Source organism: Engystomops pustulosus, chromosome 6 (genome assembly GCF_040894005.1).
Source record: "Engystomops pustulosus chromosome 6, aEngPut4.maternal, whole genome shotgun sequence".
NCBI classification, from domain to species: Eukaryota; Metazoa; Chordata; class Amphibia; order Anura; family Leptodactylidae; genus Engystomops; species Engystomops pustulosus.
The window spans coordinates 81,582,510-81,594,611 of record NC_092416.1 but is presented as its reverse complement, the minus strand read 5'-3'; the positions used below and the strand labels follow the sequence as shown (position 1 = coordinate 81,594,611).

The 12,102-nt window shown below is 40.4% G+C and overlaps 1 protein-coding gene across 3 annotated transcripts in view; it reads right to left on the bottom strand.

The window, feature by feature from the left end:
• Window positions 1-12,102, bottom strand: part of JAM3 (junctional adhesion molecule 3) — a 397,725-nt gene that overhangs the window by 361,531 nt on the left and 24,092 nt on the right. The window contains exons 7-9 of one of the 3 annotated variants that reach the window (XM_072156768.1): window positions 7,962-8,094; window positions 7,526-7,580; window positions 2,190-4,013 (exon numbers count right to left, since the gene is read on the bottom strand). In XM_072156768.1, the coding sequence (XP_072012869.1) occupies window positions 3,978-4,013; window positions 7,526-7,580; window positions 7,962-8,094 (224 nt within the window). In that variant the 3' untranslated portion in view covers window positions 2,190-3,977. Of the gene's footprint in view, window positions 1-2,189; window positions 4,014-7,525; window positions 7,581-7,961; window positions 8,095-12,102 lie in introns of those variants that run through there. The other 2 variants (XM_072156769.1, XM_072156770.1) reach the window with 2 other exon arrangements.

Sequence of the window (12,102 nt, the reverse complement as noted above, 5' to 3'; positions counted from 1 at the left end):
AGAAGCTACTTTTTATCCTTATCGAGGTGCGTGGCGTTTCTCCTGTATTCGTCCGAAGGCGAGTTTTCATGTGAAGACAGTCACCACTGGAGTACTCCTAATTTGCTGCACAAGCACTCTACTTGGGCGAGGTGTGGAAGCTTTGCACGTTCTTATGTTCACGGAAAAGTTTGTTTGGGTTCAGAAGGGACAGGCGGATGATGTAACAAGTGCCACTAGGGCAATCTTCAGCTCCAACCACATGTATTTATCTTGTATGGGGAGAGCACGGATCCTCATTCCACTTTGAGGGCGTCACAATGTACAAACGATTCTTTCCAGCTCAAATCCCACAGACCAAGGAATTGGTTAAATATCTTTTTCCTTATTTGTGCTTCATTCAAAAGACATATGTAGACACATCGATTTTTCCAACGCGCTTCAGACGCGTGCATCCTTGATCATGAAACAGGCGGATGATGGGAGTAACAGATAACAATGTGATCATGGAAGGTTGAACACATGGGGAATACACAGGACATAGTAGAGTGTCAGAAAGAGTAATGTCGCTGGAGAGAGGAGCACATGACTAAAGTAAAATGGTGTTGCTGGAGAGCGGGAGCGATTTGGCAAGCTCTGTGCAGCGCTGCAATATCTGTGTGCGCGACAGTATATTAAGGAATTATTTATTAATATTTTATTATTAGCACGTCATGGAGCGGTAACATGTTAAAAAATAAGGGTGTATCTGTTGCCTTTTTCTTTTTGGTCCTTTGATAAAATGACCACTTAGACAGTCACTGCTGTAGCCATTGAGAACCCATCTTTCAGTAGTGTTTACAAATACACATCCTCTCCTGCACTCACACTGACATCTGATTGATAAAAAGCTGATAAGTCTATCCATGATTTCTCCATGTGTTAAGATGGTATGAAGTATTAAAGGAGTATTCCCACGAAGACAAGTTTCTTGTATGTACTCAGGATAACAAAATAACACATTCTCTAATTCACTCAGATACAAGATATATAGATCCAACAATATATTTGTCATCCTTACTTCTAAAACCAACTTTTGAAAGTATTATAGTGAGCCAGAAGGGCTCTTGGGGGTGGGGGTTGTTACCATATCCCCTCCGTGTTCTGTCTTCACAGGCTATTACTCTGTCTCTCTGCCTCCTCAGTACTTCTCCCTCCCTCCTGGAAGTAAGGAGGCCATGGATAACACATATAAGATTACCATAGTCCCAGTGTCTGGATCTATGAGGAAGTAGTTTATCATGCTGGATTTTGATGGTAGTTTTCCATTAATGTTATTTAATCATACAGACAGTCCCCGGGTTATGTACAAGATAGGTTTTGTAGGTTTGTTCTTAAGTTGAATTTGTATGTAAGTCGGAACTGTGTTCTTTATAATTGTAACCCAAGCCAAATTTTTTTTGGTCTCTGTGACAATTGGATTTTAAAAATGTTGGGTTGTCATAAGAATCAGGATTAACACTAAATCTTCATTGCAGACACCTGTGATAACTGTCATAGCTGTTTATCGTAGCCAAGGCTAAACTACAGTAAATTAGCAACATCTAGAGGTCCTTTTGTAACTAGGGGTCATCTGTAAGTCAGGTGTTCTTAAGTAGGGGACTGTCTGTATTGAGAAAGTTCCACTGTTCTATACTTTCTCCGTATATGATAATTTGCAATATGTATGAAATACTTTGGAATGTGAAATTCACTTATCTGTGAATGGTGTCTAAAAAATGTTACATCCATCTGGCATTTATATCATAGATATTTATTTTTTATCAATAAGATCATATAAAATGTGGATGAACAAGAATTCTTCACATAGATGGATTTCAGGTGGTGGATGGGAAAAAAAAGGTGATTTCATGGTAGTTTTGCAGAATGTACTATCAAAGCTTTCTTTGTACAGTAAAAATAATACATTTTCTATGAGTTATGATTACAAATTGATATATTTTTATGTTACCTTTTATTTTTATGCAGTTAAAAACGCTTTTATTTTACAAAATAATATGTTTTTGTGTTTCCGCAGAGACCAGAGACCTATAACACTTATTTTTCTGTTGACATGCGGAATTGACCTGTAGCTTTTATTTATACCAGTTTAGGGTCCATTTTTTTCTTCACTTCTCTTTTTTTACCTGGTTTTGGTATCCTTTATTGTGAGCTGCAAATAATGAATACAGTTTGTGTTGGTATGGATACAGTGACACCATATTTGTGTAGCATTTAAATGTTTTTTTTCTTTTCGCTTTAAAACATATTCTGTAAAATCACTCTCTCCTCTCCCTGTATGCGATCTGCTCATTCTCTACAGTCCTTCTCTCTTTTGCCATAAAAACAGAATAGAAAGCTGCAAGTACTCTAGATAGAAAGCTCTAGATCAGGTTGGATTATTGGCTTTAAAACAAGACCACTAACGTCGTTTTAGCCACTTTATCACTTGATCTATATCAGAGGTGGGCAATTAAATTTTCCCTTGGGGCCCCCATGAGAAATTGTAACAGTTTTAGAGAGCCATACTAATATACTCAATTCTACCCAATACCTATATACTTTATACAGTATATAACCTCTCACTACATAAAAAAAACTGAAAATAAAACATTACAATAATAATTCATTGAAAAAGTGGAGAACCTTATTGCGTCATTATTAAATGAACAATCACACACAAGCTGGTCAGAGATAGTAGAGGGCCGGATGTCGCCTGCATGGCGTACAATGCCCAGGTCTGATCTAGAGCTTTCAGGAGCAGCTCTCCTTTGCACTCAAAATTCCCTGAGCTGGACTTATTCTAAGCGCTATTATCCTTCTCTTTGAATAAGCACAGGTTGGTTATTGGTAGGGAGATAAAGAATCTGCTTTTGCAAACAGAAGAGAACGTTTCTTGGCAAATGCAAAACTGAAAGCTGCTGGGCTCCAATGAAAAATCTGTACCAGGACCCCCGAGCTGCAATGGATTATTTATGGTACTCAGGAAAGAGACACCTTATTGGCCCCCCTAAGGCTCCTTGGCAGAGGTGTGACCTCAAAAAAACAGCACCCCAAAAGTTACAGCTTAATTTCTTCATCTTAAAATATGACCAAAGGGTTATGAGAACAGTACTGATGTAATGAGCAAACCTTCTGAAGGTCAACAACTTCTTTTCAGTATCATGTCTGATTTCATTGGAAAGCGTTCACCACACACTGAAACTTGCTATGTTCAAATACTATATGACTAAACACTATATAAAATAGTTCTCAGAGATCCCATCCTGCAACCAACCCCTCATAAATAAATGTTGTGACCAGGGAGGATCAGCTTGACACTGCAGTGTTCTCCAAAAAGCCGGGGTGCAGTGCAATAGTTCACATCAGTTCAGTTTCAATGTTAATCCTCAACCTGCAGTTGTCTTACTGCAGGAGAATCAGAAACTTATTTACATTCACATATAAACATCAATTGACCATAAAGCCAAAATATCTGGACAGTCTTTCTGTGCCTAGGTAGAGCAACGAAAAGTCCACCTCATTTGTTGCCCAAAAAAAGTGAGATTACACTTTAAAACAGTCTGCTCAGTGCTGAAGCTTCTGTGCTTTGGATTCTAAAAGAAAAAGTAAAAAAAACGGAATTCTCTTGTCCTAGATAAAAAAAACGTTTATAGAAAATATTTCCAGCGCAGCTGTCAGATTTTCTGTCAGCTTAAAAAAAAATAGAAGGTTTACATATTTGGCAGTGTTGGTAGTAATGTGACTTGGGTGTAGACCCTGTAACTGTTCAACAATCTGACTCCTTGTTTTCATCTTTCAGCCACAAAGGTTCCCAAAAGAAGCCAAGGATGTTGTATATCAGCTGAGGGAAAACAGGTTATGCTTTGGCAAAATTGAAAGGGTTCATAGTGATGTGTGGACTTCACCCTTTGCAGTGCAATTTTTCAGTGCCTTTCCCCAAAGACTCATAAATATATATATATACATATATTTATATTTCAAATAACAAACGAAGACTTGTGCCTGAAATCTCCCTGCGGGGAAAAAAGAAATAAGAGTCACATCATGAATTCTATAACACAGATAAAGGCATTGGTATTGTGTGTCCCTCAACTTCAAGGTGTTTTCTGAAGCGCTCAAAGGAGGCAAAGGTACATGCAAAGACATGTCTAATGGGACAGATTTACTGAGAAGAGGCCAGCACCCATTTAAAAGGAAACTTTTATTCCAAAATAGTTTCCAATTTGTAACAGAAATAGAAGGAAAACTACCATCAAAATCAAGCAGCAGAGCAGTGGGGCTCAGGAACCACCCCAAATAGCCATTCAGACTCATTAGCATACTTTTAAAAGTTGATTTTAGGAGGAAGGAGGCCATAGATCACATATATAAGAAGATTACCACAGTCATGGTGCTGGGACCTATAAGCATGTTTCCCTGGTTTATCATGCTCAATTTTGATGGCAAAATTCATTTAAAGGAAACTTACCATTTGATTTCATGCATTGTGAACCAAACATAGCTTTAGAATTCTGTAGCAACACTGATGCAGAAACATATCTTGTTTAATCCCTGAGCTGAGTGGAAAAAACTATTATAAAATTATTATAATGAGGCTCTGTTGCTTCGGTGCTGGCTTGGCTTGGTGCTTTTCCTCTCACATTAGTTATGCACTGCTGCAGAGAATTATGTAATCACTGTGTTGTGCCTGACAGGTGGAAGTAATCAATCGCTGCACAATCCCTCAACTGCTGTGTATGAGTCATCCAGCTCAGGTTGTATAGTCCTTTCTGGGCAGTTCAGAAAACTCTGTGTGTAAAGTGTTTATCACATTAATATTATGTTAATAATAATTCTTTATTTATTATAATTGTTTTTCCAGCAAAACTACTCAGCTCAGGGATTAAACAAGTTATGTGCCTGCATCAGTGTAGCTACAACTTTCTAAAGGTATGTGTGGTTCATAATGCATCAAATCAAATGGTAGATTTCCTTTAAAGAACATCTACCATCAGATAACAAGATGATAGAAGTTTATACTCACCTCCCTGTCCCATCCTGAACAACAATAAACTTCTTCAGTCATGTTTTAGAATACCCAGGTTTCGTAGAAATAGAGCTTTACAACATATGCAAATAAGCCTGGAGTGTTGCGGCTCTCTTAGCATAGTATTGGCGTGTTAATCGGCTGGAGGTGGCATGCATAAAAATTGGCTGAGCCATGAGCTGCATATTTTACAAAGCTCTATTTCTCAGAAACCTGGGCATTCTAAAATATGACAAAAGAAGCTTATTGCTGTTTAGGATGGGACGGGTAGGCAAGTATAAACATCAGGTTATCTGTGTCAATCTTGTTAGGGTGCATTCACACGGCCGTCTTGGGGGAACAGACTTTTTGCCTTTCTATTTTTTCACTTCTCTCATTCCAAAAGCAATACCTTTTACATTTTTACATTTACAGAGATGTGTTAGGGCTTGTTATCTGCGGGACAAATTGTAATTTTTAGTGGCGCCATGTAATATTTCATGCAATGCATTGGAAAGCTGGAAAAAAAGTGCAGTGAAACTGACACTTTTGTACATTAAAAATATTTGCCATTTTGCCAAATTCTGAGACCGGTACTTTATCACACTTTGGGTGAAGACACACATGGCGTTTTTAGGCCGTTTTTGGGCCGTTTTTAGTTAGTGCGTTTTCAGATCGTTAAAACCGCATGCGGTTTTTGAAAACGCATGCATTTTTTTAACGATCTGAAAACGGCCCAAAAACGGCCTTAAAACGCCATGTGTGTCTTCACCCTATGGTGTTTGGACCTATTTAAGGTGTCTTTTTTTGTGGTACATACTGATGTTTTAATTTAGATCAATATAGGACCTATATGACCGTTCATTCATTCTTTATTCAAATATTTATGAATGAAAAAAAATGGGGAAAGTGTCGATTTGACAATTTAGGCGATTTGGACATTTAATTTTTTTTTTACCATTATTTCAGACCCTCCAGGGTACTTTGACTCTGCAGGGTCTGATTGTTAATACTATATACTGCAATACTACCGATGATGGCAAGATGGCTGCAGAATGGTAACTTAAGAGCTGCGGTCAAACCTGACCCTGGCACCTAACAGGTTAATTGTCGTGATCGGTGCCAGTATCAGGCGGGTGTCCGCTACATTATGCAGCAGACACCCGCTGTGCATGGAGAGAGCTCTCTCCATACACCCCCTTCAGCACCAGGACGTTACAGTACGTCCTGAAGCGCATAGGGGTTAAAGTATACATGAACAAACAGATTAACCTTTTCACGCTCTGCGCCAAGAAGCTGTGCTGAAGCTGTATGAAGAGGGCTCACGGTATTGCAGTATATGGTAGGAACAATCAGCCCATCTAGGGTTAAAGTACCCGAACCAAGGACTAAAGTAGATGCATCATTTGGAGTGCACAGTGAAAGTAAAAACTGAGCTCAACTTTCTCCAGCTTCCCAGTACACGGCATGGAATAATAAATAATGTCACTGAGAAGTAAAATTTGTTACACAGAAAATAAGCCCTCACGCAGCTCTGACGGAAAAATTAAAAAGTTATGAAAAATGAACGTAAATACTTTGCATCTTTAAGGAGTTAAACAAAACCTACCACTACTATTAAGGTAGATCCGATGGTAGGTGCATCTAAGGTATGTATGGAGAGCCCTTTTTAAGGCAATCCTTTACTCCCCTCTATCTTTTTTAATCTTTAATCAGGGTAATATGCAATTTTCTAAAGAGGCTACTGGGGTGTGGAGTAGCTGGAGCTGAGGCTACACGGTGCGGCTACTCCAGCCCCAGTAGCCTCTTTGATCCTCCTACCCAGACATCTTCGCCTCCGTGCACTCGTCTGCGAAGAACACAGGCCAGCGGCTGCGCAATCTCGGCTCCAAAGCCAGAGATACTGTGCATGAGCAGAACTCTGGCTTCGCGGACGAGTGCACACAGCTCTTTGTAGCTATGCGCTGAAGATGTCTGTGTAGGAGGCTACTGGGACGTGGAGTAGTCGCCCCTTGTAACCTCAGCTCCAGCTACTCCACGCCCCAGAAGCCTCTTTAGAAAATTAGTATATTACCCTGATTAAAGATTAGAAAAGATAGAAGGGTGTAAAGGATTAGCCTTAAAAAGGGCTATTGTTACATACGTTAGATGCACCTACCACCGGATCTACCTTAATAGGTGGATGTAGTGGTAGGTTTCCTTTAAAAAATAGCGCAGTGTAGAGTTAGCCCCTGTAATGGAGGCTACAGGCAGATACTACATTACCCTTATGTCCTGACTTCTACATAAGAAAAGGTTGAGATCTACTATCATTTAGTTCATGATGGCTCTAGTAACTATGGGGGAGATTTATCAAAAATGTCAGAAAGCAGACACCAATCAGCGTTCAGCTTACATTTTCCTACAGTTGTTTAGAAAATTAAAACTGATCTCGGATTGGTTTCCATGGGCAACAGTTTTACCTCAGGCACTTCTGATAAATCTCCCCCTGTGAATTTGAACAATTTTGTATGTTCTCACCTCATCACTTGTCCGTAGGTAGTTTACACCATCTGTTTTTGAAGGGTTCTTGTAACTGAAACATGAGAAAAGGTATGTGTCAGTAACAACAAATACCAAATGTCAGGAAAGTCCTGACACAAATACTTCTATGATATGCCAATTACACTACTTTTTTCTATTTATCTTACAAAACCACATGCACACCTCCAACCGTGCCAACAACTAAGCAATGACAACAACAGTTCTATACAGTTCTATATGGGAAAACAGGAGTTCAGTAGTATTTCCTCCCTGAAGTGCTTGAATTGCATTTCAAAGTGTGAATGCGGCCTAAAGCTTTCAGACCGGAGGACTCTTTCTTTTCTAGGGCAAAACTTTGCAGGTAGATTGGCACAGTGTAAGCTGTATGTAACCTTTCTCAATTTTTAGTAATGCAAATAATGAGGAAAATCACCTTTGACCATTGGACCTGCTGCTGTTTGCAAAGTAACCTTTCCGATAGGCACAGCAAATGCCAACCGTAATGAGGACAAGCACCAACACCACAACCAAGATTCCTCCAATAATACCACCAATATTTATGTCATCTGAGAGAGTAAAAAAAAAAAGAAGATTAAAAAAAATTTGTTATATTTTCCAGTAAAAAAAAAAAAACCTGCAAGAAAAATAAAAGTCAAAAGTAGGGGTGAAAACATAGTTATCAACTCAGAGGGAGACTGCAGTGGAAAGACATTTATGTAGGATGGTGACTGGATCCTCTAAATTCTGGTAGATTCAGAACAGCTGGTTATGAAAGTCTTCATAGAAACACAACTAAAACTTCACCTTTCATGTCTTAGTCAGTGGACAGACCTACAGTCTATAATTTTAAGGGAAGGTTAATTGAGAGATGGAATATAAAAAAAATACTGAAAATCACATTTGCATTTTGCTGAGAGCAATAAGTGTTTGATCCCCTACCAACCATTCATTGGTGCATTTCCATTTGGGGTCTGGGAGAGCGTGGTGACGTCATGTGAGAGGCACGATTTTTCCTTTGAGGTCATGGAGTGGCCTAGCCATTCTCCAGAACTTAATCCGATAGAAAACTTGGAAACTTGAAGCTGAAGGAACAGACTCGAAATCTTCACGGTTTAGAGATTATCTGGAAAAGGAAGTGGACCAAAATTCCTCCTGATTTGTGTGCAAACCTGATAAAGATGTTCTTGCCAACACGGGGTTTTGCCACCAAATACTGAGTCTTGTTTGCCAGAGGGATCAAATAGTTATTTCTCACTGCAAAATGCAAATAAATGTATATACAGTATACCCGAGGCCCCTAATTTTACCACCAAAAACCGGGAAAACCTATTGACTCGAATATAAGTTGAGGGTGGAAAATGCATTGGTCACAGCCTCCCAGTATATAGCCAGCCATCCCCTGTAGTATACAGCCAGCCCCCTTTAGTAGCCAGTGAGTCCTCTTTCGTGGCCAGCCACCAGTTTGCCCAGCATTTAAAAAAAATAAACTTACATACTCTTCTTTGGGTGGTCCCGTTGTTCAGTGCGGTTCTTCTCTTTTGTAACAGCCGGCAGAGACACGGCCATGCGCTCTACCAACAAGCGCACACTATAATGCAGCCGATGATGACGTCATAGTATGCGCCAGCCGGCAGAGTGCATGGCCGTGTCTCTGCCGGCTGTTACAGAAGACAGAGGAGGAGCCATGAGGACCGGAGCATCGCAGAGAATATGGAAAAGGAGCCACGCCAAATGTGCCGGGGCACCGGAAGGTGAGCATGCAAGTTTATTTTTTGTATTGACTTGTGTATAAGCCGAGAAGAGGTTTTTTCAGCACATTTTTGTGTTGGAAAACTCAGCTTATACACAAGTATATACAGTAATTTATACAATGTGATTTTCTGGATATTTCTTTGGTATTTTAGCTCTCAATGTTAAAATTAATCTACCCTTAAAATTATTGACTGTTCATGTCTTTATCAGTGGGCAAACTTCAGCCAGGTATAAAATAACTATTTTCCTCACTGTACATGGACCCAGGCAAAAGAAGCCCTAGCAGCCCCCCAAGGGCAGGACTGTGGCTTTTACATTGCATTCTGAAAGGCAAACAACAGCTGAGGAAAGGAGATTTGCCTAATTACATTGCTGTTAACATTTTCATTTGCAAAACACAATGTTAACATATACATTAACACATTATGTCATCTTATGTCACACCCCCAAAATCATGATGCGGGTTCTCCTTATGTGCTTATGTATTGTCGTTAATACAAGGACCTTTCTTGTATTCCTTTACTTGTACAGAGTCGCTGCAAAGAGCTTGGCTCTCGTGTCTTCGCTGCTAGGGAAAAAGCTCAGACTTGTGAGACCTCTCTGATTCCTTCTAACAATGGCGTATGACGCCGTTTTTTTTTGAACAGTGTAGTGCTGGTGTAAAAATTATCTATGTAGAAGTGGAAGCCCTGGTCCAGTAGTGGGTGAACCAAAACTCCTTCCCTTCATATACCCTGAACTTATATGTGTATCCTGATGCACTCTCATACAGCTTATACATCTTCATGCGATACCTTGCCCTTTTATACTGGCAGAACTGAAGTCTCCCTTTGAAATGTACCAGGGACTCGTCAATAGATATGTGCTTCTCTGGGGTATATTTTTCCATAAATTTGGCACTCAAATGGTCTATGAAGTGCCTGATCTTATATAGACCATCTGTGGCGTCATCTCTGGGCGGGCACAGTGTACAGTCATGGCCAAAATTTTTGAGAATGATTCAAAAAGTCTACTGCATCAGGTTTTAGAATGGCAATTTGCATATCCTCCCTAATGTTATAAAGAGTGATCAGCTTAACAGCAATTAATTGTAAAGTCAATATTTGCCTAGAAAATGAACTTTTTCCCCCAAAACACATTTCAACTTCATTGCAGGCCTGCCTTAAAAGGAGCAGCTAACATCGTTTCAGTGATTGCTCCGTTAATACAGGTGTGGGTGTTGATGAGGACAGGGCTGGAGATCAATCTGTTATGATTAAGTAAGAATCACACCACTGGACACTTTAACATGAGGCTGGTTCTTGGAATCATTGTTTCTCTTCTGTTAACCATGGTTATCTCTAAATAAACACGTGAGTCATCATTGCACTGCACAAACAGGCTTAACATGGAGTATCGCAGCTAGAAAGATTGAACCTCAGTCAACAATCTATTGCATCATCAAGGAATTCAAGGAGAGAGGTTCCATTGTTGCCAAAAAGGCTTCAGGGCGCCCAAGAAGGATCAGCAAGTGCCAGGACAGTCTCTTAAAAGTGTTTCAACTTCAGGATCGGACTACCAGCAGTGCAGAGCTTGCTCAGGAATGGCAGCAGGCAGGTGTGAGTGCATCTGCACGCACTGTGAGGCGGAGACTCTTGGAGCAAGGCCTGGTGTCAAGGAGGGCTGCAAAGAAGCCACTTCTCTCCAGAAAAAACATCAGAGACAGACTGATATTCTGCAAAAGATACAGGGAGTGGACTGGTGAGGACTGGTCTAAAGTCATTTTCTCTGATGAATCCCCTTTCCGATTGTTTGGAACATCTGGAAAACGGCTTGTTCGGAGAAGACAAGGTGAGCGATACCACCAGTCTTGTCTCATGCCAGCTGTAAAGCATCCTGCATCCATTCATGTGTGGGGTTGCTTCTCAGCCAAGGGAATCGGCTCTCTCACAGTCTTGCCTAAAACACATCCATGAATAAAGAATGGTACCAGAATGTCCTCCAAGAGTAACTTCTCCCAACCGTCCAAGAGCAGTTTGGTGATGAACAATGCCTTTTCCAGCATGATGGAGCACCTTGCCATAAAGCAAAGGTGATAACTAAATGGCTCAGGGAACAAAACAGAAATTTTGGGTCCATGGCCTGGAAACTCTCCAGATCTTAATCCCATTGAGAACTTGTGGTCAATCAAGAGACAAGTGGACAATCAAAAACCAACAAATTGTGATAAAATGCAAGCATTGATTGTGCAAGAATGGATGGCTATAAGTCAGGATTTGGTCAAAAAGTTGATTGACTTGCTGCATTAACTCATTCTAACTGAAAATAAAAGCTTTTGTTACTAATAATATGATTGCACTTGTATTTCTGTATGTGATAAAAACATCTGACAAACGCACATAAAAACCAGAGGGCAGATCATGTGAAAATATAATATTTGTGTCATTCTCAAAACTTTTGGCCACGACTGTATTTTCATCATAATACAAAAACTTTTGGATGGCTTCTAAGTGCATCCTGCTCATGGCCATGTGGGACATCGGGGCGTGGTACAATATGTTTGTGCTCCAATAGTCCCTGCTGTTTGCTTTTTTTACCAATGGTTATTGCACTACTTCCCAGTCCCACCGCACGGGGTGCACTACTTCCCACCCCCACCGCACGGCGTGCACTACTCCCACTCCCACCGCACATAACGTGCACTACTCCCTCCTCTACACAAAACGTGCACTACTCCCTCCTCCACACACAACGTGCACTACTCCCTCCTCCACACACAACGTGCACTACTCCCTCCTCCACACACAACGTGCACTACTCCCTCCTCCACACACAACGTGCAC